This window comes from Petromyzon marinus, chromosome 8, assembly GCF_048934315.1.
Source record: "Petromyzon marinus isolate PM22_M1 ecotype Great Lakes invasive population chromosome 8, UKy_Petmar_22M1.pri1.0, whole genome shotgun sequence".
Taxonomy (NCBI): domain Eukaryota; kingdom Metazoa; phylum Chordata; class Hyperoartia; order Petromyzontiformes; family Petromyzontidae; genus Petromyzon; species Petromyzon marinus.
This window is the reverse complement of record NC_133674.1, coordinates 9,304,714-9,332,628: the sequence shown is the minus strand read 5'-3', so window position 1 is coordinate 9,332,628 and position 27,915 is coordinate 9,304,714. Positions and strand designations below refer to the sequence as shown.

The 27,915-nt window shown below is 51.4% G+C and overlaps 1 protein-coding gene across 1 annotated transcript in view; it reads left to right on the top strand.

Moving 5' to 3' along the window:
• Window positions 1–1,886: 1,886 nt before the first annotated feature.
• Window positions 1,887–27,915, top strand: part of FSTL4 (follistatin like 4) — a 49,016-nt gene continuing 22,987 nt past the window's right edge. Inside the window, exons 1-3 of the mRNA XM_076065610.1 lie at window positions 1,887–2,541; window positions 7,200–7,242; window positions 27,009–27,169. Coding sequence (XP_075921725.1) covers window positions 2,164–2,541; window positions 7,200–7,242; window positions 27,009–27,169 — 582 coding nt within the window. The 5' untranslated portion in view covers window positions 1,887–2,163. The remainder of the gene's footprint in view (window positions 2,542–7,199; window positions 7,243–27,008; window positions 27,170–27,915) is intronic.

Here is a 27,915-nt window from a genome sequence, read left to right as displayed (position 1 = left end):
TGTAGAATGTATCGTGTTACTTTTTTTCACACAATCTCAATGTAATTGTTCCATTTTTTTCGTAGACAGTTTTTATTTGTTTGATTTTTTTTATTTAGTTTGATTGGATTCCTTGGTTTGTGGGCAGTTGGATGACTGCGTTAATTCCCACACACGAGAGGCAGTGATTACACAAGGCGAACTTGGTCGACACCATGAAATAAGAGAGACGGACGCGGGGGGTGGTTGGAGCAATTTCGAAAAACCGAACTTAACAAAGAAGCAATTAGGCCAAAGTGGAACATTTGAATCAGAGCGTGCTGCCTTCTGTAACAAGTGGATCAAAAAACCATGGGCGTTGGCGACTAAAATGGAACACGAGCTGAAGTGCGCGGAGACGCACGGAGAGAGGCGTCACGCCTGGAATTGCATTGAGAGGCGTCGAGGAGTGGGGCGCATGCGTCAGAGAACACGCGCACAAGAGACGCGTCCTCTTGGCTCGGTGACATTTGGCTTGATACGACGACGGTCGATGAGCAGTGGGACGATGGTGACCAACTAACGCCGGAGCGAGGGGCTGCCAAAGGGCATGAAGAGATCAGATCAGCTGGCGGTGGTCAAGTTCCAGACCAGGGGTCGCCAACCTTCGGCTCTGCAGCCGCATGCGGCTCTTTCAGGACCGCTTCGCGACCTTATCTATTAAGGAACCACCGTCTCGTATTCACATTGCATCGCGGCTCTTGAGATATTGAGGCTTATACCGAATTCTAAACAAGAAAAAAAGGCTCTTGTTGTTGTTGTTTTGGTTGCCGACCCCTGATCTAGAGGGAGGGATCGTGTCACCGTCGCGAGGCCGCGAGAGACGAAGACAGCATGGGGCGTGTGGGCAATGGAGCCCAAACAGCATCCCCCCCACCGACCCCCACCACTCTCACGATGCACCTCTTCTGCACAGCTACACTGGCAATCACCGACGCTCATTCCTCGTGTCCCGCGGCACAACGTGTCAATTCGCGCGCTCGTTTAGGCATCGCTGATGCCACTGCCCGTGCGGCTCCGTGCGGCTCCGCCGAGAGTGAATCCCTGTCGCGACTGTCGCTCGTGGGCGCCGCCATGGATGAGACTCCGCCGAGCCGCGCGTAGCAGTCGCTGTCGATCGGCAGGCACGAGCGGCGGCGGCGGCGGCAGCTCTGCCGTGACCCCCATCGATCGCCTCTAATGGCCGCGGGGAGCGAGACGCGCGGAGGGGGGTGGGGTAGGTTGCGTGAGAGAGAGCGAGGTTGTGTGGTTGGGTGAGAGAGAGAGAGGTTGGGTGGTTGGGTGAGAGAGAGAGGTTGGGTGAGAGAGAGAGAGAGGTTGTGTGGTTGGGTGAGAGAGAGAGAGAGATTGGGTGGTTGGGTGAGAGAGAGAGGTTGGGTGGTTGGGTGAGAGAGAGAGAGAGAGGTTGTGTGGTTGGGTGAGAGAGAGAGAGAGGTTGGGTGGTTGGGTGGTTGCGTGGTTGCGTGAGAGAGAGTGGTTGGGTGGTTGGGTGAGAGAGAGAGGTTGGGTGGTTGTTCGGTTGCGTGAAAGGTTGGGTGTTTGCATGAGGGGGTGTGTGGTCGCGTGAGAGGAGAGTGGGTGGTTGCGTGCGGGTGAGTGGTTGGGTGGTTGGATGGCGGGGTGAGAGGATTGGGTGAGAGGGTGGGTGGGTGGTAGGATGAGGGGGGGGGGTAAAGGCTGCGGCGGGTGTGGATGGGCTGGGGGTATGGAGTCGTGGTTCGCTCGGCGCTAGAGTTAAAGTTCCGCGGGAGTTGCAGATCGCTGCTCGGCTCCGCTGCGCTGCACTCGGGTTTTTTCCTCATAGAGGAAAACGCGCGCGGCTGCAACAGCAACAGCAGCAGCAGCCGCGGTGGCGACGGCGACGGCGTCTCCCGCAACAGGACGCGTCCTGCTCACGGCCGCGGCGCTCGTGGGAGCCGAGTCTGAGAGCGTGTGAAGAACGCGTGCGAGCGTGAGGGCGCTGTGTGAGGGGGTGTCAGAGCGCTGTGGGTGTGAGAGTAGGGAGATCTGCGCCTGAGAGTGTGGAGCTGTGCGCGCTGGAGTGTGAAGCTCTGCGCCTGAGAGTGTGGAGCTCTGCGCGTGAGAGTGTGGAGCTCTGCGCGTGAGCGTGGGGTGCTCTGTGCGTGAGTGTGGGTGGTGGTGGTGATGATTTCTCGACTCGCGCTCGTCGCGTGCCTCGTGCTGTTCGCGTGGCCCCGACTCGACGCGAACGGCACGAGCCCCGGGGTCGAGCAGCCACAGCACCACGAGCAGCTCCAGCACCAGGGACAGCACCACGAGCAGCTCCAGGACCAGGGACAGCACCACGAGCAGCTCCAGCACCAGGGACAGCACCACGAGCAGCTCCAGCACCAGGGACAGCACCACGGGCAGCTCCAGCACCAGGGACAGCACCACGGGCAGCTCCAGCACCAGGGACAGCACCACGAGCAGCTCCAGCACCAGGGACAGCACCACGAGCAGCTCCAGCACCAGGGACAGCACCACGAGCAGCTCCAGCACCAGGGACAGCACCACGAGCAGGTGATCCCACGGTCACCACGCACAGCGCGCCGCGTGTCTGTCCGTCACATCCATCGGTGTCGCACGCACGCATAGAGGCTTCCTGTTCGCTGACATGCAGCACTCTGTGGGCAAGGCTCGCCGAATCACGCAGAGATGCGTACATCTACTAAACCCGTTGGACTGCCATGTGGCCAGCAGTGGCGGGTTCTGCAATTGGGCCCGTGACCTAGGCTGTGCGGACCTTTTGGGTGTGATCGCTTCGTGCACGCGGTCGTTTTTTTTCTCTCCGAGGTAACTCCGGGATTTTTCCCGCGCGGAAAGAGAAACAAACAAAAAAAACACTCGCAAATTATGAATGGGATAAACATTCCAATGCAGGAGCCTCTCGAGCAAGTCTCAAGGCTCAGGGCTCGACTCGGCTTTACAGAAACGAATGCCCGATCCTCAGGCGAATCTGCATAAAGGCGGCGTGCGCGTTCACGCGCACCGGCACGTACGGCGCATTCCACGCGCCACTGCATGACGCTCATCCGGGCGAGTTGTGCGCTGCGGTGTGAGCCAGCTGCGATATGAGCCAGTTGCGATGTAAACCAGCAGCGCTCTAAGCCAGCAGCGCTCTATATCGGTAGCGAGGCGTGAGCAGCACGCGTACAGTGTCCGTGTGCATTCGCACCGATGATCACACCCGACTGATGCGAGAGATTAAAAAAAAATGTGCGCACGCGTGTCATGATGTGTTTGCTACGTGTGTGTGAGGATAGGTCGACTCAGCCTCAAGTGAGTACCTGGTGCGGTGTGTAAATATCGCCAGTAGGGAGACAAAGGCGGCCGGGCGTGGTGTTGGCCACCGACCCTCTCGTGTGCCGTGCCGGCATTCATAGGTGCTCGCTAACAGCACTTGCCACCACAGGCTGTTAAGGCTATACGGGGGGATCTGTGTCTCTGTCTTTGTCAACCGGCACTCTGAACACCCCTTTAAACGAGATGTCCCTCCATCTCCAGGGACTTACCAAGTGAATTATCTGAACGCAAAGACTGCCGCTGAATCTCCGGAGTGGTCGCAGTGCAATACACGGACATAGGCCGTGGCTCGCCCTAGTAAGCAGTGGCTATATGTATTCATCACATCCGTCCGTCTACACAAAGAAAAGTGATCTTAACGCATCCCATCGTCCGTTCAACAACAAGCAAACTCCCGCCCGGTTTCGACATTCAGTTTCCCATCAGCAGATTCGGGCTTGCCGCAGAGGGCCGTGTGGCTGATGGGATGTGTACAAATATACCTTCATTGTTTTATATGCGGAGGGACAGACAGAGGAAGGAGATGGATTGTCTGCTTATTTACGTTGTAGTACTTAAAGTGAGTGTTATCACGTCTCTGGAATAAAATGAGGTCCTCCTTCCGTGATGGTGGATTAATCTCGTTTTGTGAACAATTTACGCTCACTCTTTGGTTCTTTCAGTAAAGTCACGTAGAAATTAAAAAGAGATAAAATAATAGAATACGACGTTTCGATTGCAACACAAGCAGTCGTCATCAGCAAGAACCAAATTTGAGGGAGAGAGACAAAACACAGACACGGAGACACACAGACATAGACACAAGCAGAGAGAGAGAGAGACAACATAGAGACACAGAGAGAGACACAACATAGACACACAGAGACTGTCTCTGTGTTGTCTCTCTCTGCTTGTGTGTCTGTACGTCTCCGTGTCTGTGTTTTGTCTCTCTTTCTCAAATGTAGTTCTACCTGATGACGACTGCTTGTGTTGCAATCGAAACGTCGTATTCTATTATTTAATTTATTTATTTTCTACGTGTTTTTACCGAAATAACCAAAGAGTAATTCCTGCAGTGACGAAAGCTTCAAATCAAATTGACGCTCATTTTGTTCCAGAATTTGGTCCCGCTGCATTGATGATGTCCACGTGCGTTTGGAGTATTTGGCTTTCAGAAATGTGCACGTGATAAGTTAGTTCATTGGGATATCATTTGTGGCCAGGGCGCTTCTGAAAAAAAGAGCCATATAGCTCAGTGGGCCTTACCTGGTGAAATATAAAATAGTGTCTCATCACAAAATAGTAGTTGAGTCTAGTTTCACCATCTGGTCCAGGAGCTTCCCCCTTGTCTGTCACTCAAAGAGCAGACTTCACTTCTGCAAGTGCGACATCCGGAGCGTCCGCCTTTCCGGCTCAAAGTCGGTCTGGTCCCTGCGCCGTCTGCATTTTGTGCCATAGAGATCTGCCTAAAATCCCCCTCCCCCCCTCCTACACACCACACACTTGTGTTCAGATGCCACCTCTATCGTGGGCGATGGTTCCATTGTTCTCCCGAATGGCGCCCATTGGCGATTTCCAATCATCACTCGGCTCTTTGCTGCCTCTCTGCTCCCGTTTGTTGCTATGACGTCTGCTTCACTCGTGCCCGTGTTAAAATCTATGAACAAAAATAGCTCATCGGATTCCTGCAGTACAAATGAATGTTCTGATTATGAAGACTCTCGAATGTTCCTTACGTGTTCCGTAGAGACGATGAAGGGACCGGGTGAGGCCTCTCCTCCCCACCCCTCTCTGTCCCGCAGCAGCCTCATCACGGCCTCCTTCACTCGTCCTCCCTTCCTCTTCGAGATCATCCCTCACCGAGTCCACGCAGCGTGTTTCTTCCTCTGCGCCTTGTTCCGCGCGTGCGTAACGCCTCGTGTGGGATTCCCCTCTCAACTCGCCTCCCATCCACTTGGGTCGTCGCTTTCGGATCTGCTCTGTCAGTGTCTAGTCCCAGTCGTTCTCCTGTTGCTCTCAGTTCTACTTCGCAGCCCGCTTCATCCTGCTGCTGCTGCTGCTGCTGCTCTTTTGTGTTGTACTTGCAGAAGGCTCGCCTGTGCGACAGTGCCCCGAGTCACGGATCGGTGGGGCAAGTCCAGCGTAGCGTGCGGTTGAGTTAGAGTGATCATTCAATGTCCAGGGTTTCGCAGGCAAGATTCTCATTCACGATACATGTTTGGGTTAAACCGCGTGCTGATCCGACAAAATGTGTGTCGTTCAGGCCCTCCACCATCCAACGCCGCCAAACAAATTGTCACGTGGTGTACCAGCGTAAAAAAAAATCGCGCCGATAATTATTGGTTCAGCTCACTCGCCGGGAGAGCTGAAGAACAATCCTCGCAGCTCGATTTAAAAGCGATTAATTATAGATTTGAAGTTTTCGTGACTGCAAGGATCCACGCTCTTTGGTTCTTTCGGTAAAGTCACGTAGATGAAAAAATAAATAAAACGTAAAAAAATCTAAAATAAAAATAAAAAATGGAAATAAATAAATCACGACGTTTCGATTGCAACACAAGCAATCATCATCAGGTGTGACAACCACAGCAAGGAAATGTTTTACTGAAGTGGGAGAGAGACCAGGGTTAGGGCAGTTAAATAAGTCAGAGAGGGGAGGGTGGGGGGGGGGGTGCGAACACCGCAGGTATAGCAGAGACGCTGAGAGAAAAGAGGCAACATAATTGCTGCCAAGATAGATGATGACATCTAAAGCAAAATAGCCGCACTGCTAAACGCTAACAGCGATTGGATAACGTGACGTTTCCTTTGAAACATCATGATGAACAGATTCAGCAAAACGGAATGACAATCCTGAAAGTCAGAATTATTTTTGAATCAATGAAATTTATTTCAATGTGTTGGTTGGTGGAGGCTCGCACGACGGAAAATTGGCCAGATCATCACGTGGCATAACCCAACAAATCATCACCTGGCCTAAACAAATGAATCGCGATTCATAATCTTTACTACGAAATCCAGACCTGGAGTGGTAACCGTGAATTTGATGGTGGCGCCGTAGACTCGGCTTCCCTGCCTTCTCGGGAAATAACGCGAAGCCCCTGGATGTGAAGTGGGCGTCAACGCCTCGTCAACGCCGTGCGTTGACGAGGCGTTGCCCACGAGGTCCTCAATTTCACCGCCTGGGAGCTCGATAATAATAGCTTTCCTCGCGGGGCTCATCAATGCACAACACGAGAGAGAGAGACGATAGTACTCACCGCTTGTGAAATATTGAGCCCCTCTCTCTCTGTCTGTCTCTCTCTGTCTCTCTAGCCGTGTCGGAGCCACGTGCGGGCTGCCGCTGTTCCCCGTGGAGATCGCCGTTGCAGCCGTAACTCACTCGCGCTTTGTGCGGCGAGGGGCCGGCTGACGGCACGCACTCAATGCCGCTCGGCGCTCATTGATCGTCGCTCGCTCGCGCGAGAGGGTCCTGAATCCTCACGCATCCCACATCGCCCTCCGCTGTAATTACCGCGACGGCCGCCTCTCGGCTCGCGAATTTATCGCCGCGACCGAGAAAGGGGGGCTCCGGCTCGCCGTTTAATCGGCCGCTCCGGTTTCCTCGAGTACCCCCTTGGGGGGGGCGATCTCGGCGCGCGCCGCCGTGCGAGGCGGTTCTGTTGGGCATTGGGAAAGTCGCTGTGCTCCACCGACGTTTATTTAAATGTGTTCGCGCGACTCACGGTGGTGATGATGATGATGATAAAGTCGGTCACTGTTGAACTCTTGTATTGTCGTCGCACGGTGAGTGTGTGCTCAGATGTGGTTGCGATAGGCGTACCGATTACTCCTTGATTGTGTAATGATGATGACGATGATGATGGTAATCGCTGGTGTCGTTTGGTTGTGTCCAGGATGCACCGCTCCCCGGGAGGTCACGGACCGCGTCTGAAGGAGGTGCGTGTGTCGCGGCTCGGGGTCGATGTGGCATTGACCGTCAGGCTCCTGTCTCCTCCTCTTTCCCCCTCTCTCCTCTCTCCTCCTCTTCCTCGTCGCACTCATTCATTTATCGATCAGGGTCGCACTATTGACCCGCCTGGGGTAAACTTATCGCGCTGCTGCTGATTTCCCACCCCACAAAATTGTAATGCGAGTGGACGCTAATCCATCGTATTACAAACTACGACGGCCGAAATGCAAACAATGTTGAAAGCCATCCTTTTTTTAATAACTTAACGGATGGTATTTGTAGGGTTGTACAAGGGAATTACTCATGTGGAAACAGAAGAGAAGCCAATCGATATTTAGACCAATAGACCTTTAGCACTCTTGATGAAGGCCTATCGACTCAGATTGTTTGGGTTTTTATCGTAAATTGAAAACCTGTGTTTTATTATCGAGTAAAAGCGTAAACTAAAGAGGGCATTGTGGAACATAGTTAGGGGCTCTTCTTAAATACCTTTGGTTAGAACAGAGTGATTCTCAATTGATGACGATGATGGTGATGACGATGGCGATTATACAAGATGATGATGACGATGGTGATGATGATGATACAAGATGATGATGACGATGGTGATGATACAAGATGATGATGACGATGGTGATGATGATGATGATGATACAAGATGATGATGACGATGGTGATGATACAAGATGATGATGACGATGGTGATGATGATACAAGATGATTATGACGATGGTGATGATACAAGATGATGATGACGATGGTGATGATGATGATACAAGATGATGATGACGATGGTGATGATACAAGATGATGATGACGATGGTGATAATACGAGTGGATGATGACGATGGTGCTGACACAAGATGATGATGACGATGGTGATCATTTGAGTGGATGATGACGATGGTGATGATACAAGTGGATGATGAAGATGGTGATGATAGAAGATGATGATGACGATGGTGATAATTTTAGTGGATGATGACGATGGTGATGATGCGAGTGGATGATGACGATAGTGATGATGCGAGTGGATGATGACGATAGTGATGATGCGAGTGGATGATGAAAATGGTGATGATGCGAGTGGATGATGAAGATGGTAATGATAGAAGATGATGATGACGATGGTGATAATTTTAGTGGATGATGACGATGGTGATGATGCGAGTGCGGATGCGATGGGTGCTGTTTGCGCGCTGGTCGAGGGGACGCGGCCGGGCGGAGCATTCCGAGGGCTGCGGCGAGCCTGAGTGTCGTTGCGACATGAATACCGCTCAGCCCCATTAACCTTTGTAAAGGCTTCCCACTGTCCTTTGCAGAGGAATATTCCATCATTTTAAATTTGCCTTGGGATAGTGGTAATGTGAAAACATAATCGGGCGCATACTTTGCCCGGCCCCGTTGTGTGACTCCCACACGCGTGTAGCTCCACGCGTGACTCCCACACGCGTGTAGCGCCACGCGTGACTCCCACACGCGTGTAGCTACACACGTGACTCCCACACGCGTGGAGCTCCACGCGTGACTCCCACACGCGTGGAGCTCCACGCGTGACTCCCACACGCGTGGAGCTCCACGCGTGACTCCCACACGCGTGGAGCTCCACGCGTGACTCCCACACGCGTGGAGCTTCACGCGTGACTCCCACACGCGTGGAGCTACACGCGTGACTCCCACACGCGTGGAGCTCCACGCGTGACTCCCACACGCGTGGAGCTACACGCGTGACTCCCACACGCGTGGAGCTCCACGCGCCGTTTCCCATGTTGCTCTGCCGCGTGAGCGTTCGGGACATTTCTACCGGAGGCAGCGTGCTCATTCGAGGTGACGACTCAAAACAATCGTTGATTAACCACTGCGACGCTTGCCCCTCGACTCGTTATCCGACGCTTCACGCAACCGTGGCATGGTGACGCATGTCCCGCTGACATTGCACAATCCGCGCAGTCCCGCGTCCATGCTTATTGTTTTTTTTTTGTGCCGTGATTACGAAAGTCGGTCCTTTTTAGCGTGCAATTTAATCCGCTTTAGTTGTTAAATTGAAGGTTGGGAAAGGTGGCGATGCAGAAGCAGCAGCAGTCGCAGCAACAGCAGCACGTGCTTTTTTGGGCACCCCTTGGGAACACGGGGAAATGGAATAAAAACTGAAGCGTGACAATGATTCACCCACCCGACTGGGCAGTGCAGGTCGGGCAGCAGTAACCGATTACCAGCGTAAAGGCAATGACAGAAGATGTTAAACGACCTCTGTGGGTTAACAGCAACGTCCGAACACGATGCGCGTATCTTCTATCAAGCGGGCAAGGCAGAGCGCACCGAGGAGTTCGGCTCATTCGGTGCAAGGTCATGATTAGTGGTGGTCGGTGAAAGCGGACAGGCGCAAGGAGGACGGGGACAGGCGATTGTCTCTCCAGGAGTCCGCATGCGCGAGTGGGGTGGGCGGCGTCAGGCCGCCAAGTTGGTTCTGTGCAACCAGGTGAGAACTCAAGAGGCCAGGATAGGTGTCCCCTTTGCAAAAGAAACCCTGGGGGTGCAAGAGCGACCCAAGGTCATTTGCAACGCGACTGCAAAGCGTTGGTGTCGGCGGATGAATCGAAGCAGTTAGGTTTACATGCCGTGTAGACATGCGCTGTGGCCTTCGTGAGTGCTACTCGCTATCAGCACTTGCCCCTGCAGTCTGTTACAGGCTATACGGGGGATCTTTGTCTGTTGGCACGTGCTCACGCCGCAAGTGGCTCTCGTCACCAAAGCGTGGCCCTGGTGCCGCAGGGGACAGTGGTGGTGGTGAGTGCGGCGAGCGCCAGGCGCAGTGCCAGACACTACGCCTCGCGTGGTGACCAGAGGCCACCTTGGGGTTTTGCAGTGGAAATAATGCAGGCCTCGTTGGTGGTCTGCATTATGTCTAGTGTTCCGTATGATTCAGTCCATATAAAGACACAGTGAAGTACGCGTTCATGTTGTGTTTAAGGTGAACACGCTCCTCGTCAGCCCTGCTGGCCTTCATAAGTGCTCGCCAACAGCACTTGTCTCAACGGCCCGCGTGGATTAATTTGCGGGTATTTTTTTCTTCTTCAAATTCGGCCACTTTGCGTCATGAATACGGCACGCACGCAATGGCCTACCGTTGCGAGTGGCCCCCAATGAGATCTACGCAGTAGACGGCGCGGAGCATCGTTATGGCGAATACACCCGCAGTAATAACCAGGGACGGCCGCTGCTTTCGAACCGTGAACATCTGCAACCGCTTGGCCACGTGAACGCCCCTCGATGCTGGGGCGCGCTTGGGAGGGAGTGCGAAGAGCAGCAGCAGATGTACCCCCCATCCCCCATCAACCGCAGGATGCGTGCGTAGCTCCACGCTTTTATCGAGTTTCAATTTAATGTCCGCGGCTCACCAAGGCAGAATTAAGGCCCCCTCAGGGTGCAGTTTTAATGCACGAGCTTCCCAGAAACACACCGAACTATGCAACGATGGGTTTTTTTTTGTTTGGTGTTGATATCATTTTTTAATTGTTGTCTTAAGTGAACATGCGTAGTAGCCCTCGATACGCAACGCTCGTAGCATTGACATCGCAGGTTCGGGCGTGGAAGTTGGACACCCTGGATCATGACGTGATAATTCAGAACGGGGAAGGGGGGAGGGGGGGTGGCTGATGGCTGCGGTGAGGAATGGGAGCTCCGAACGCACGGATTCACAGAATCCCCCAGGGGTCTCCGCTCAGCAGAGCCCTCACCGCTCGCCCGGTGCTGCCAAATCCTCCGCTGTTTCACTTTTTCAGTGGCGGGATTAGAGCGGCCGGCCCCAGAGGGAGCGAGCGCACGCGGGGGAGAGGAACCCTCCTCGTCGCCGTCACCTTGCAGCCTGCGTCCCGTCGGCCGGCCAGTTGGGAGCCTCGCGGGCCTCTCGCGAGGCTTTCGCCGTCACCGCTCGTGACGATAGCGCCGGGCCGAGGGGGCACAACCCCGTTCACTGTGCCTGCGGTCACGGCACCCGCAAGGGCTCCCCCGTGCTCGGTGCTGGCCACGGTACTCGTTTTCCCACCGATTCAGACGAAGCCGGCCTTGCACATGCTTTTGTTTCGCGCGGTGGTTTGTAACATTCCGCAAACAATAAAACGAACGACAAGAAAAGTCCAGCGTTTAGTACGAGAACGTTTAAATGGGCCCGAGTCTAACAACGCGGATTCGGCTTCCGGAATTGGACCCTGCAATTGCGACCGCTCCTCGTGGGACCTCACGCGCTCCTCCGTGACACAAAGTGAGCTGAGCGATCGTCATCACCCCACGGGCCACCTCGAGTCTCGTGACGCGCACGCCGCGTGGCCCTTCGTCACCACGCTGCAAGGACACCGCTCCACGAGGGCCACTCTTTGTCACTGACGCCGCTTTGTCAAGTCTCGTTGCGTGGATTTGAATCGCTCGTCGGCGAATCACGAACGTCAATGTCTCAGAGATTCACAATGCTATTATATTCATTCGCATGATGGCAGAAAGATGTTTCTGGACCTAAATGGGCAATGTAGAGGTCTGGTAGCCACGACAGGGCTTCAGGAGAGAGTTCGTGTAGTTCTGCTACTCCTCGGGACCGTGTTTACTACGTGGTCCATAGTTCGGGTTGTATGGCCACAGTCGCCCTACAGTGGCTTATCTTTAATTTATAATTAATGAAGGAGATGTTGACCATCGGCCTGTTGATGTTTTGATGTGGTTGATGGTTCCCACCAGTGCCTCCGAGGAGGAATGTCAAATCCAGGAGGTGCGATGATGTTTGACTCTCGAATTCGGTGTTTAGTCTGTTCGCCAGAGTTCCTCGGGATCTGGGTGAGATTCTAGGATGGTGACAGCAGCGCGATCGCAGAAGGGGAGGGGGGGGGGGGTCGGGACTTGAGTTGGCGGCGAGGAACAAAGTTGAGGTTTTGGTTGGGGTGCGTGAGATTCACGAAGCAGACACCGATAGCGGCGGCGCTGCTGATTCGCGCGCTCAATGCCCTCGGTGGCCGTTAGGCTCGGCACGTTGATCGGTCATGGCGTGCGAATGCGATAAGAGCGGAGCCATCCTGCAAAGGGCATAATGAACCCCTGTCGAACCCCTGTCGGACCCCTGTTGGACCCCTGTTAGACCCCTGTCGGATCCCTGTTGGACTCCTGTTGGACCCCTGTTGGACCCCTGTTGGACCCCTGTCGGATCCCTGTTGGACCCCTGTTAGACCCCTGTCGGATCCCTGTTGGACTCCTGTTGGACCCCTGTCGGATCCCTGTCGGACTCCTGTTGGACCCTTGTTGGACCCCTGTTGGACCCCTGTCGGATCCCTGTTGGACCCCTGTTGGACCCCTGTCGGATCCCTGTTGGACTCCTGTTGGACCCCTGTTGGACCCCTGTCGGATCCCTGTTGGACCCCTGTTAGACCCCTGTCGGATCCCTGTTGGACTCCTGTTGGACCCCTGTTGGATCCCTGTTGGACCCCTGTTGGACCCCTGTCGGATCCCTGTCGGACTCCTGTTGGACCCCTGTTAGACCCCTGTCGGATCCCTGTTGGACTCTTGTTGGACCCCTGTTGGACCCCTGTTGGACCCCCGATTTCGGGCGGCAGGGGGGTGGCAGCACAGTGGCGACGCTCGCGCATCATAGCAAGAAGGTCACGGGTTCGATTCCCGACTCGGGCACCTCTCTGTGTGGAGTTTCGTAATGAGAATATTTATTATATTTTATACTGGAGGAATCCGATGAGCGATGAAGCTCTTCTTCACAGATGTACATTACTTTCGCAGATGTCCAGTTTGTATGTTCTCTCTCCCCCTGTTCCGCGTGGGTTCCTGTGGGTTCTCCAGCTTCACCCCATAGTTAATAAACCACACGATGTCGCTGGCAGTGGCCAAACATCCCAAATGCTGGAAAATTGGCGTTGCAAATTGCTCAATTTGGATCGCACACAGCGGCAGCAACGCCCCCTGCTGCAAATATTTGGCAAGACCCTCCAGGACAACAGGTGCCATGGAGATGGCAGGGATGTCATGAAGGAGCAGGGTGCGTTGTGGCACTGCACGACTGTGGGGCATGGTGCTACGGTTGCCACCTGTCCCGGTATGACCCCTGACAGTCTAGGAGTTGACATCTGTGTGGTGAGCGGCATCTGTATGTCAGGTGGCAAGAACTGATGTTCCTGGACATCTGTGAAAAAGAGCTTCATAGCTCATCGGATTCTTCCAGTCTCAAGAAAGATTCTGATTCTGAATTTTAGTTGTACCGAGATCAGAACTTGATCACAGTCTACTGCACATTTTTTTTCATGGATCTAGGCAGACATCCGGATTTGGTCTGTGGTGGAAACGGTGGCAAGCCTAGATGGCGATGATGTGGCCTTTCATCCATCCGTGGGTAGAACATCGCTGCTGCTGCTGATGAATGTATTTTCATTTACAATCCACCCACCAGACATGGTATCTTGAACCGTGCTGGGTGGCATTATAGGGCGGAGGTCTTGACGAGGTGAGAGCCCCCATCAGCTCAGACGTTCCCTCCCGGGCCTCGCTCCCATTCCGGCTCCTGTGGCCGAGTGTGGCCCGCAGGGACGCTGCGTGTGGCGCAGTGGAGGGGGTGGGACTCTGCCGGCACGGTGATGCTAACAACAAAAACGTTCTCTGGAAAGCGAACCGAGGCAGACAATCTGCCTTCTCGGAGCGCATAATTTCAGCAGCATTGGGTCAATGAAAGCAAACTCTGGATCGGTTTTGATATTCAGTGTCTCGTCAGCAGAGTCAAGATTGAGCCTCATCTGACAATGAGTGTTTTTCTCATTGAAACATTCGCGTGTGGAGGGTCGTTCACTCTCCTCTTAGTTTTCAAAGGTTGCCAGATGTTTCTAAAATTAACTGAGGCGCAATTCGTTGGTAACTTCACGAACACAACCGACCTTTGGCTCATTGTTGATTTTTTTTTCAATTCCTTTTCTTCGTATTTTTTTCAATTGAATTCCAATTGTTCTATCAGTGACATGTCAAGAGATGAAAAAAAAATCTCGGTTTGGAACTTTCTCAGCGAAGCGCATTGCTCCGTGTTAGAGACCGGCTCGCTGAAGCAGATAGCACAGAACTGCTTCTGACGTTTTTCAAGTGACCTCTGGTCCACACTGGGGGTGCCGCAATTTCCCAAAAGCCCGTCTCTCGGGGCGGCTCTCTTGATGTTTGTATTGCTCAGGGGCGATGGAATCAGCCCGTGTGCAGGAGCCAAGAGGGGGGGGGGATGTTACATCGCGAAATCCTGAGAGGTGGCGACGCCTTGGGGAGGCTCACGTCCAGCAGTGGCTGACGACGATAACACGATGATGAGCAGAGGCGCTCTCGGGTGCAACTAAACTTTTCAAAGAGCAGTCGTATCCCATCGAAATCCATTTATTAATTTACAAAACTGCACAGGTGCTTATCGCGCAGCGGTGCACACGTCGTAAATTCGAATTGTTAAACAGCCTGTGTTATTTTTCTTCGACGGTATTTAAGATGTAATAGTTTTGCACAATACGAATGCTTGGCGTATGGCCAAATGTAAAATGTGAGATGGAATCGGTTCCGTGGTTTTCCGAGGTGGCGCCGTGCTCAAAGCGATGTCCCCGCTCTGCGGAATTTCACGCCCCGAGTTTACCACCAGCGTTTGTCGGACATCGCGAATTTGTTTTAATTATAATCCTGAAATTTCCATTGGTGCGCGCGATGCAATCTCTTCACATTGGCCGCGCTGCCACCGCGCGTGCAACTTTTTCACAATAAAGTTTGGGCTTCTTTGCATTGGAAAACAATGCGAAGGAGTCACTGTTAACTTTTCTGTTTTGTTTCCCCACCGAATATTTCCCTCGGGGGAGGCGATTCACCGGCGGCCGTCACAACGCTGCCGCAAACAGCTTCATCACTGTGTTTGTTTGTTTGCGGATTTCGTTTCGTAAATTATTTGTCGCGCTTTTGTTTTTCCAAAAAGTTTTGCAGTTTTACTATTATCGATCCAAAGTGCAATGATCATCATCATCATCGACATCATTTTACCGTCCACTTTTTGCATAGCGCTCCGAAGCCCTGCGCTCCAGCGCGTTTGAGACATCGCCACAATCAGCGCATGGCAAACCGCTTCATCCTTTAAACCGCGGGGCCGTGTGCGTGGCGACCGCGCGTGCTGGGATTTAGAGGCTTTCTCTTCGCCGCGAGGGTTCAAGGTCACCGAGGGAACGTTTTCATTCGTTATTCAAGCTGCAGCGGCGGTGGCGTCGTGCGGATTACACCACGCCATCCCCGCAGACTTGGAATTTACTCCAGTGTTGGGATGGGGATGATCCCGAATTAGAAACAAGTTGAGGTTTACAGCAGCCGTGAGAAGATCACCCCGCGCCCTTGGATCTTCTCCAGTTCCCACCGTGCGTTCTTGCGATGGTCGAGACTCCACTCGGCGGTAACCTTAATCACTCACAATCCGCAAGGATGTCTGTATCCATTTATACACCCTTGCGGGGGAGCGGTGGTGCAGTGGTTAGCGCACTGAGCTACCCGGTGACCCGAGTTAGATTCTCGCTCACGGCCAACACCGGTGACGGTTATCTGAACCGGTGCTATGTCTCTCCTACGCCGACTCAACCTCAAGTGAGTACCTGGTGCGGTGTGTTAACATCGCCACTGGGGAGACAAAGGCGGCAGGGCGTGGTGCTGTCCACCCACCCCCTTGTATGCCGTGCTATCCTTCATAGGTGCTCGCTAACAGCACTATGGTCAAACAGCCTATTAAACGATACATGCGGAATCTCTGTCTTTTTAAATATATACGTACACCTTGCTGAACTCACGCAAGTGTATTAATGTCAGCGAAAGTTATATTTTAAGGCAACTTGTTGATATTAAATATGGTTTCATTTTAGATGTCGCGTAGATTTATACGCAATGTTTATCGTATTATTCCTGTGCGATGTGAGGAGCTTTAATAATGCACAACTATCTGACAGATGCAATGTGATGTAATAACGGCAAAGCGCCAAATTGAATTGCCGCTCAAACAGGCGTCGGGGCGGTGCTCATCTCTTGTTCACAGTCCCCGAGCGTGCGGTGGAAATTCCACGTTCCCACGACGGGGTCGAGTCTATCCATTACGCGACCGCCGTTGACTTTCACCTAAAAATAAATTGTGACCTGACGCATCGGCCCCGGAGCGACGATGGGTGGAGTCAACCCGCCCCAGCCAGGGCTCGAACTCGTTGCCTTTCCCACGGCGAGCCGCTCGCTAAGCCACCCGGCTGGGTTTTGTAAATGAACCTTCACGGCGGGACCGCCGGCGGCCCGTGAGCCCCACGGCTCTCGCATCAACTGCGTTGCGACGTCGTTTGATGTCCCGTTGAAGGCGGACGACGCGGCGATCCGTCCCTCTCGACGAGCTCTACGCGGTGCGCTCATCAAAGTTTAAAAAGTTTCGTTTCTTCGCCGCTGCGCTCGGACGGCAGCAGGATGATCCGCGCCAGGCGGGTCGCGGCGTTCACGTTGCCCGGTGGGACGGAGTCGCCAAAAATACAAAAAATTAATGACGATTTTAAACTTCCGTTTATTCGGGACTCCGGGGAAGCGCCATGAAGTTCAAATCGTGCGCGGTCCGTTGCCTGCGTCACAAGGCAAGTCACGTGGGCAACCGGGACGCTGAGTCGCGGGCAGTCGTGGTTGAGCGCCCTGGGAGACAGCAGCGATGAGCCCTTCGTAAGAATTCCTCTTTACTACCTTTTTAGACAACAGCCGAGAACGCATACACGCACACATACATTTAAAAAAAAAAATTTGCGTGAAATAAATACACGCGTTAGCAGTGTAAATTTGGACGCAGCGTGCTGTGTTGTTGTTAATCGTTCGAATCGTCAACAATGGCGAAACCTCCACCGCGATGTTTAATGTTGCCAACGCGGAGGTATGGGTGCTTAACTCTAATTTTATAGGCACTTCTCAAGAAATATGGCCCAGATGTCAAAATAATGGGGAGGTTTTGGCTGCTGTTGGCCGCTGTTTGCGGAGACAGATTCATGCCCCACGCACTAATGGCTTCATCTGCATTAGGCACGTTCCGTTATCAAATGTATATATATATTTTATGGATTTTACAATTGCAAAGCGTTAAAATACACTGCGATGTTTGTATTAAATATTCACTGTCTCTTCCAATGCGGTGTCACTGAAAGTGCAAAGTTGTAATTCATTCAGGGTGCTCCTGCTTGCTACGCGGGTATCTATACAGGTACCTGTACCGGTACCTACACGGGTACCTACAGTGAGGGAAAAAGTATTTGATCCCCTGCTGATTTTGTACGTTTGCCCACTGACAAAGAAATGATCAGTCTATAATTTTAATGGTAGGTTTATTTAAAAGTGAGAGACAGGATAACAACAAAAAAATCCAGAAAAACGCATGTCAAAAATGTTATAAATTGATTTGCATTTTAATGAGGGAAATAAGTATTTGACTCCCTCTCAATCAGAAAAATTTCTGGCTCCCAGGTGTCTTTTATACAGGTAACGAGCTGAGATTAGGAGCACACTCTTAAAGGGAGTGCTCCTAATATCAGCTTGTTACCTGTATAAAAGACACCTGTTCAAAGAAGCAATCAATCAATCAGATTCCAAACTCTCCACTATGGCCAAGACCAAAGAGCTCTCCAAGGATGCCAGGGACAAGATTGTAGACCTACACAAGGCTGGTATGGGCTACAAGACCATTGCCAAGCAGCTTGGTGAGAAGGTGACAACAGTTGGTGCGATTATTCGCAAATGGAAGAAACACAAAAGAACTGTCAAATCTCGCTCGGCCTGGGGCTCCATGCAAGATCTCACCTCGTGGAGTTGCAATGATAATGAGTACGGTGAGGAATTAGCCCAGAACTACACGGGAGGATCATCTCAATGATCTCAAGACAGCTGAGACCATAGTCACCAAGAAAACAATTGGTAACACACTACGCCGTGAAGGACTGAAATCCTGCAGCACCCGGAAGGTCCCCCTGCTCAAGAAAGCACATATACATGCCCGTCTGAAGTTTGCCAATGAACATCTGAATGATTCAGAGGACAACTGGGTGAAAGTGTTGTGGTCAGATGAGACCAAAATGGAACTCTTTGGCATCAACTCAACTCGCCGTGTTTGGAGGAGGAGGAATGCTGCCTATGACCCCAAGAACACCATATCCACCGTCAAACATCGAGGTGGAAACATTATGCTTTAGGGGTGTTTTTCTGCTAAGGGGACAGGACAACTTCACCGCATCAAAGGGACGATGGACGGGGCCATGTACCGTCAAATCTTGGGTGAGAACCTCCTTCCCTCAGCCAGGGCATTGAAAATGGGTCGTGGATGGGTATTCCAGCATGACAATTACCCAAAACACACGGCCAAGGCAACAAAGGAGTGGCTCAAGAAGAAGCACATTAAGGTCCTGGAGTTGCCTAGCCAGTCTCCAGACCTTAATCCCATAGAAAATCTGTGGAGAGAGCTGAAGGTTCGAGTTGCCAAACGTGAGCCTCGAAACCTTCATGACTTGGAGAAGATCTGCAAAGAGGAGTGGGACAAAATCCCTCCTGAGATGTGTGCAAACTTGGTAGCCAACTACAAGAAACGTCTGACCTCTGTGATTGCCAACAAGGGTTTTGCCACCAAGTACTAAGTCATGTTTTGCAGAGGGGTCAAATACTTGTTTCCCTCATTAAAATGCAAATCAATTTATAACATTTTTGACATGCGTTTTTCTGGATTTTTGTTGTTGTTATTATGTCTCTCACTGTTCAACTAAACCTACCATTAAAATAATAGACTGATCATTTCCTTGTCAGTGGGCAAACGTACCAAATCATCAGGGGATCAAATACTTTTTTCCCTCACTCTATACAGGTGCCTGTACGGGTACGTACAGAGGAACCTACACGGGTACCTATACAGGTGCATGTATAGGTATGTACACAGGAACCTGTGTAGCTCATGAGAGAGACAGCGGGGTATGGCACAAACGTTCACTCCACTCGGATTGGCATTAACAGAGCAGGCAACCCGGGTGCCAGACCTGGCGAGGCACACGGCAGCTGCCCCGAGTTTCTGGGTTCATCCAATCACCACCTGCGCCGAGCACAAATAGCGACGCGACACGTTCCGTGTCAATAACGCCGTGGCCTTAGAGGGAGGGGGGGGGGGAGTGTATAATAGGCGACGCTTCAGGGAATGGCCAGTGAAGGTGACCTCCAGTGGAGGTGACCTCTCTGTGTCGTTGTGCTATGAAGAAGGGGAAGTTCCCGAGATGTCGCCTAAAAAGTTGCCAATTATACAGGTGACGGACCGTCGCCTATTGTACACTTTTCATTTTCAGGCCACGGTGTTATTGGCGAATGTGTTTGGGGGTTTCTTTTTTATCAGCTGTTGTTTTATTTGTTATTCGTGGTGCTCCGGAGACCGGGAGATTGTCGATCGACGTTCGGTCGCCGGGGGGTTGATGGTGGCGTTGGTCGTTGACTCCTCACTCAGCGGAGTGGTGGAGCACGTGGAGGCGGCCAGCTTCCACCGCTGTGCACCGCTGCCACCGCAGGAACACCACCACCACCCAGTATTATTGTGTTGTTTAACCTCCCCCTGGGTTACCTTCCCACGCACCAAACACGGATATATTTCTTAATCAGCCTCTCCATGACTGACTCAGGCCCCCCCCCCCACACCCTGCGAAGATGAGTGTCCCCCCTCAATGGCTGTGTGGACAGGAGCCACATCTTTAGGTGTTTAATTAACAAAAGGTGCTGATGCTTGAGAATATTTAGCATCACGTATGGCCTATGATCCCATTAAGGGGACGTAATGGCTCTAAAGATCGGTAGATGGTAAAGACATAATTGTATTTAATAGACAATCAAGGCGCTCATAGATCACATGGTGTCTATCGAGAAACCATCCTTTGGTGTTTGACCTTTGATGTTCAAAGAGATCGTAATGGCCGTATCAGACCACGCGAAATCCGTGCTGACGCGGTGATAGCCTTGCCTCACACCGTGGGCTCAAGGTATTCGCGTTTTTCACTTGGAATGAAATTTGTAGGAATTGACGTCGCGATTGTGTCACCGTTCACCACACAAATACAACAACAAAAAAACCCATCATTTTGGAAACGTCGCCCATGCAGCATTGTGGGAAAGACAATAACCGCCGTTGTCACTTGAGGCACAGGCTCAGCTGAAACAACTTCTCACTCGATGGCCGAGTTTGCTACAGAACGGAGCTCAAAACAGTTTGGATGAAATGTCGTGGCGTCGATGTTAAACTCAGTTGTGAGACTGGGTGGTGGTGGGGGGGGGTGCTCTTTATCGGTCGCCAAGGTGGCGAGATGTTAACTACCTCGCCTGGTATGCAGGGCGTTGTGGGTTTGGAGTTTGCGTGTCTTTCTCTCCGTGGTCGCGTGGATTTTTCTCCGGGTCCTCCGGGTTATCCCTCCACATTTAGAAACTTGTGTTTATAGTATTTGACTGCTATACATTTGCACGCGATAAGCCACTTTGTCGCTCCTGAAAAATACCAATATATCTCAGCGGGCTCTACCTTGTGAAATAAAAAATAGTTTAGTTTAAGTTTAAAATGTGACCAACACATCGGCAGCGCGTCACGAAAATATATATGTAATCTTGTCGGGTGGTGGAGGGTTAACGTCGATAATTTGACCATTCACGTACGGCCACGTGGCCCCACAAAGAAAAACACGGATCACGTGATGTCACCATCGCATGTACCTTATGTTGAACTTATTTCGCACCGTACGTAGCCAACCGTGCTCGTCCGAGGTGTGGGGGGGGGGGACAACAAACGAACACACAAAAAACCAGTGCTAAAGAAATCCGTGTATGTATTTGGAGCTCATTGCAAGGCGGGAAGAGACCAAAGCTCGTGAAAACAAAAACTGGGAGCCGTAACCAGGTGCTGGTGAGGACGGCTGCCCTCTTGAGTGTCTAACCAACGCAGCCGTGGCGGGGAAAGCAGCAGCAGCAACAATAGCGCCGAACCCAGCGTGCTCGGCTCACCGTGAGATTCTGGGCTAATGCTGTTTGACATTCCCCTTCCATCTCACTGCCTCATACCCATAACAACTCCACACAGTGATCAGCGTTGCGTGCCAGCAGCCCATTTCCTTACCCTCCTCGCCCTCCCGAGCCGGTGGTGTAGCATCAACCCGTGCTGTCCCCTGGTACGTGAGTTTGCAAACATGAAAAGCTGTACAGTAATCGCTGCTGAAGTGTGGCAAGGTTTGCGTGTTTAGAGTCCGATCATTAATACTTAATGCCAGGAAGAGAAAGCCATATTTCCCAGGAGATGAGAGGTCGGAGTGACGGCTCTCTCAGACGCAGCCTCCTCCTCCACCCAGCGAGCCAGCCAGCCGCGAGCTCAAAATAGAGGTCCCCAAATATTGCGTGAGGCTCATTTCCTCCAAACTCTCATTTTTATTTGTGATTTGCTCTTGTCCTCGACCCAGAGCTTGCAGCCTCGATATTTCTCATATCGTTAAAAAAAATACACCTCCTCTTATCACCCGGACAACCTTGGCTGCCCTTGCAGTGTCTTTGACCTCTCTCCCCCACTTGTTAGAGCGCCTCAGAATGTACGAACACCGCATTTCCGCAGCTCTCCGCTCTCCACCGTTCCGAGCTCGTAACCAAAACATTTCAGACGATGCAGAATTATTCTAGGAAATTCGGCTATCAAGATAATCATTATCATCATGGTGATGCCTTTGCTTTACGCCCACGTTCGAAGAGCCTGATGTTATGATCAGTAACAAAGCAGAATAATTCGCCTCATTCCCATATCTGTTCCTCCGCACACACAAAAAATGTAAAGTAATTTTACGCATCCCATCCGCTACACATTTTTCTGGGAGTGTACAATTTCAGCAGCAGTGGTTCAATCCAAGCAAACGTCTGGACTGGTTTTCACATTCAGTGTCTCATTAGCAGAGTCAGGCTTGCTGGAATAATTTTCTGGTGGTCTGCCAGATGTTTATAGGCAAGGACCCTGTCTGTTAGACATGGCTCCTAGTTCGATACGAAATTATATCCGATGTAACACAACATGATCACAACGTCGTTTCGGAGAATACAAATACTGTGACAAAAAATACTTTTCTTTTTTCTTTCAAAGGAGACGTGCTAAAACACGTGCACGCGGAAGCAACATGCTAAACATAAAAACAAAGCAAATCAATACAACCAAGGGATATTATTACAATAGTCAATACAACACTAAAAAATCAGTCGCTAAAGTGTAATGACTTGGATTAGTTTCGGCGAAACTCCAGCGTCTGTGACTCTTCAAACACGCCTTCAATCCTTCCCAGTGGAGACTTATAGCTTCTGGAGACTGCGATGGAATAATGCTCTAACTGTGCTGCAGATGCAACGTCAGCCCTGTTCCCAGGGGGAAAGGTCAAATTGTAACTGTAAACTTTTTATTTTACCAGGTAAGGCCCACTGAGCTATATAACTCTTTTCTCAGTAGCGACCTGACCACGAATGATAGCCCAATGAAGTGGCTTACCACGTGCAAATGTTATTAGCAGCCAAATACTATAAACGCGTGTTGATGTCGATTTAAAGCTTTCGCGACTGCAAGGATTCATCTTCTTTGGTTCTTTCGGTAAAGTCACGTAGAATGAGAATAAAATAAAAGAATAAAACAATAAAATTCTCACGACGTTTCTGGCCACATGAAGAAGGCCACTTGTGTTGTGGCCGAAACGTCGTGAGAATTTTATTGTTTTATTTTATTATTTTTTTCTCATTCTACGTGATTTTACCGAAAGAACCAAAGAAGACGCGTGATGTTGATTCTAAATGTGGATGGAAAAAAACCGGAGGGCCCGGAGAAAAATCCATGGGACCACGGGGAGACAGACATGCGGACTCCAACCATCCAGGCGTCAGGGTCGGTGCCAAACCCACGACTTCCTGTATACCAGGCGAGGTAGTTAACATCTCGCAACTGTGGTGCCACCGTCGCATCCAAAATTGGACCTTCCCTCCATGTGAACGGCCATCGGTGTGATGCTGGAGATCCTCGTTGCTGCCGTGGACTTCAAACCTCCGTGATCCCGGTCAAAGTCGACCCTCAAGATGTTCGTTCGCGTGGGCCGGGAGTTGAGCTCGACGTGGGGATCAGGTGGCATGGCCAGGGGCCTCCCTCGTCCCACGACCAACGCGAAGGGAGCACATTCCTGTAATTCAGCGAGTCTCTACCGTTAATTAGCCGCTAATAATGCAAAGTGATAATAACCATGATAATTAACGTTTATTATCTGACGAAGGCAATGGAGTGGCGTCATGCTTGGGTTGGTACTGAGAGGCACAAAGAGGAACAAAGTCAAGAGGTTTGCAGCGTTGAGTGTGAAGGGAGTGGGGCTACCTCGCTGCACAGAGCGGAGACTAAAAGAGAATTCCCCGTCTGAGAGGACGACAAATATCCCCCGTGTAGCCTTAATATAGGGCGTGTCAAAAAGATGGACCCGATTTGAAATCGCTATATCTTTGAAATTGGGTCCATCTTTTTTTAAACATCCTGTAGACTGTTGGGGCAAGTGCTGTTAGCGAGCACCTATGAAGGCCGGCACGGCACACGAGGGGGTGGGTGGCCAACACCACGCCCGGCCGCCTTTGTCTCCCCAGTGGCGATGTTTACGCATCGCACCAGGTACTCATTTGAGGCTCAGTCGACCCGGTTCGCTAAGTTCGTACACGACCGCTCCACCGCACACACAAAGGGCGATGGGAAGAGCCGAAGTGCGGGCGTGGAGATGGATTGTGGCATCCTTCATCCAGCAGTACATAGATCATGGCCGATAGTGAAAGTTGTTACATTAAATATAATTAAAATGTGAGAACACTTTTAATGTATATGCGTGAAATTGTTTGTGTTTTTATAGAAACTGTATGATTGCTATGATACATAACAAACGTGGGTTGTAGTGTAAGATATTCTGTGTATATCGTGCTGCGCATCTTGCCTGTTGGGAATATTTTTTAACAATAGCTAATTATTTTTTCTATCACGTGAACTCACGTCGTGGGCTTTCGTTGCCTGTTTAATTCCCGGTTGAGATTTAAACCGTGTGCAGTATCGCCGGAAGATGTGTTCGTTGCTTCGGTTGACACGGTTGTAGGATTTTCTCAAATTGCGTGCAGTCTTCATTTAAAAGTCAAAAGCGTGGCCCTGTTGTCGGGTCACGCCCCCCCCCCCACCATGTGCGGTTAATGGTGAACGCCCGACGTGGACCTGGCACCAGTCAACCGCAGCCAAAGCCGGATTTCCCTTTCTCCCGTGCTTGCGTCCAAATTGGGTGGGAGTTACATTCTCAAAGGTTGAATTTGAAAACGTAGAAGTCTTCATTCACGTGTAAAACGCACGCTTCGTTGCTCCACGGCTGATGTGCGTTATACGCGTGCCAGAGGACATGTGAATGTTAATATTGCGAATGTTAATATCGGAGCTTGGAGCACGCCATAAGGATTTGGAAGCTTGCAAAGGATTTGAAATGGCATCTAATTTTTGGAGAATTTTCCAGTGTGGTGAGAAATCAGGTTGCACCGCTGTAGATTCCCTATTGTTAATCACGAAAGGTGGCCGATCTCGTGAGAGTTCACAGTGATGGACCCGATATTTCAGATGAAAAACAAATCACAGGGCCTGCAGGAAAAGTGATCGTTTAAGCTCAAGTCTGTGTCTATTTTCACAGCGTATCACCATTACAATATGCACTTAAGTACAGGCGGCAATTGCATGGAAAGTATTCAGGAAAAAAACCCCTTGATTAATTCGAGCATGAATGAATTCCTTTGCTCAGGATCCTATTATCTCCTTATCTCTTATCCACAATGACTACTCGCCTGCGGTCAGGCAGGGACGATACCAGGAATCGACAACTTGACCCAAGGGACCTGTCCTTGGGCAGGCAACTCGACGACAGGAGGGCATCATCGCGCGTCCGTCGGTCACGTCGCGCGATGCGTCCGTCTGGGCGAACCGGGAAGGCTGAAGGGAGTAGGCGCGCCGGGTGACCCAGGGTCTGGGTTGAAGCTCGGCCGCTGACCGCGTTGAAAATAAGCCAAGATAATGTTTGTCTCGGTCTCGGCACTACCCCTGCTCCCATCTGTCGTTTCGGGCTGCGCGTGCGTGTGGAGGCTCGTTATCCCTCGATGCGCAGACACCACCTGGTGGCACGAACATCACGCAATGTCATCGTCATCGTCTGTCATTTTGGGATTCGCACAACATGACGAGGGAGCAGATATGCCCACCACGTATGCCGTCAACACTGCCACAGTGAATGTGTGCTTGTACAGTAGTATTCTAAAGCCAAGACAGCCACCATTATAGTTTGATATGGCCCACTGCTGTGCTTAGTATGATATGTTTAAAATGGGGGTTTGTCTGTTTGGATGTTGAACATCTTTCGCACCGTACGTAGCCAACCGTGCTAATGGCAAGTGCCGGGGAAGGACAGCATTCCAAACACAAAACGCAGTTCTAAAGAAGTGAGTTTTCCCATCTAGATTTTAAAAGTACATAGCTCCAGCGGCTTCCTAATAATCCGGAACACAGAAACAGTTGGAGGAGAGCTTAAAGAGGAGGCTACAAATAGCGATGAGCGATCGACCGGCGGCCCTGGAGTCGGCGAGTGTCCCTTCGGCGTCACGAGTGGGATTGTGGCGCTGCGGGCAGGGATGGTCCCCTCCACGACCAATCTCACGGCCACCTCTATAGCCGCGCGTGCGTGCGTGTGCAGGCCACTCTGTAGGATTACCTCCGCCGCGATCGCTATCAATGCGATAACCAAGCTCAATCATGAACACGGTTTGTTTACGTGAAACGTCTCTGACTGAAAACAGTTTTTGATTTGAATTTAAGTTCGATTTGTTTATCGTTTTCGTCCTGTTTGCGGTGAGTTTTTTTGCCGTGGGGACGCGTGTAAATACGTGTTGTTTTATCTCCGGTTTGCACATTCCCACTCCGCAATGTCCCGTAGCTGCCACCACTGCCGCTCACGGCTTTGTTCTGCTCGCTGCAGTGCGTGGGATATTAAAGATCACCTCCCCACCCCTCCCCAGTCACACACACACACAGAGCGCGGCAACCTGAAAGCACACAATGGATCACGTCGCGAACAATTGCATTCTCTTGGGGAAGCGGAGAGCTTCCGCGTGGCTCACAAACTGAAAGCTGGGCCAGTCCTGGACTCGCCACTCCCTAGAAGCGGACCACCGCCGCTCCTTATTGGGCTATGGTCGTCCTCGTAACAGGCAGCTCCCCTCAGTGGAGCCTTACCGGTTGGAATAGCAAAGCCCGAGTCTGAAAGCCAGATGAAGTGGCCGGTCCTCCACGATACCTCGTGGCGTTTGCATTCCCATGCAAACGACTACCACGGTGACTTGGATCCATGATCCATAATATAGGGGTTTTTTGGGGGGGTTAAATATAAATGCGTTTTTAAACCTTGTAAATGTTGTGGATTTGCTCTCCAACACACCCGCGTGCTGTACGAGCAACGAATTGGTATGTTCTGTTTACGTGACAAACCTTTACTAATTGGCTGTGTCGGATGGTGGCGTGTTTAACGACACATTTTTATTTACGCGATTTAACCCCCCCCCCAAACCCCCCCCCCCCCTATATTATGGATGATATTGGTCGCGAAAGCCTACGACGTGTTCAACCGATTTCCATGATGTTTGTCCGCAGGGGCCGGCCGACGGGGCGAGCGGCACGCCGAGGTGCCGGTGTACGTGGTGGCCAACAGCGGGGAGCGCGTGGAGTTGCCGTGCGCGCTGGGCCGGGGAACGCCGCACGGCTGGCGGAGGAACCACGTACGACTGTCTCCTTCCTCGGCCGACGGCATCACGGTGCGACGCGCCTTGCCTCCTGCCTCTCCGCTCACCGAATTATGACATTTACAGCAAAACGACTCGAAGCCCCGTACCGTATACTGTATTTATCTTGAGTTAAAGCTTTCGTGACTGCAGGAATTCATATTCTTTGGGTCTTTCGGTAAAGCCACGTAGATTGAAATTCATTCCCAATGTGGTATATATATATAGAGGACTTACCGTTACGCTATAGGAACCCCGAAGATTTTAATTATGGTTACCTTTAGGAAGGTGTTAATGGAGTCTCCAAAGTGTAAACATGAAACGTTGGGCCAACGACACAGTGGTATGCCAATGTTGAACCAAATTTGCATGTTTACTGGCAAGGTATATATATATGAGACGCCCAGAGGCCTATGGCTGCAGCGAATATTGATGATGTACTGCACTGATGAGTTCTAATGGGGGTGAAACCGACCTACAGCTGCGTCTTTGTTTCCCTGCTGAATGTTGAGTCATTGGTCCAAACGCCATGGCGACACGTTCGGTTCTTTTGAGCTGGCGGCCTTGGCAATGCTGAGAGCTTTTTTCACTTTGCCACGTGGCACACCTGTGTTCGTTGTTCTTAATCAAAATCAGAGTGCCTAAAATAGTGTCATCTCCAGTCGACTGTTAAACGAAACCGTGGTTCATCGTTGCTGGGAGCTCGCGCGTGGATATTTGGACCAGGATGCGGCATCACAACAGGACAGTGACAGAACACTGTTAAAACGCAGAAGCGA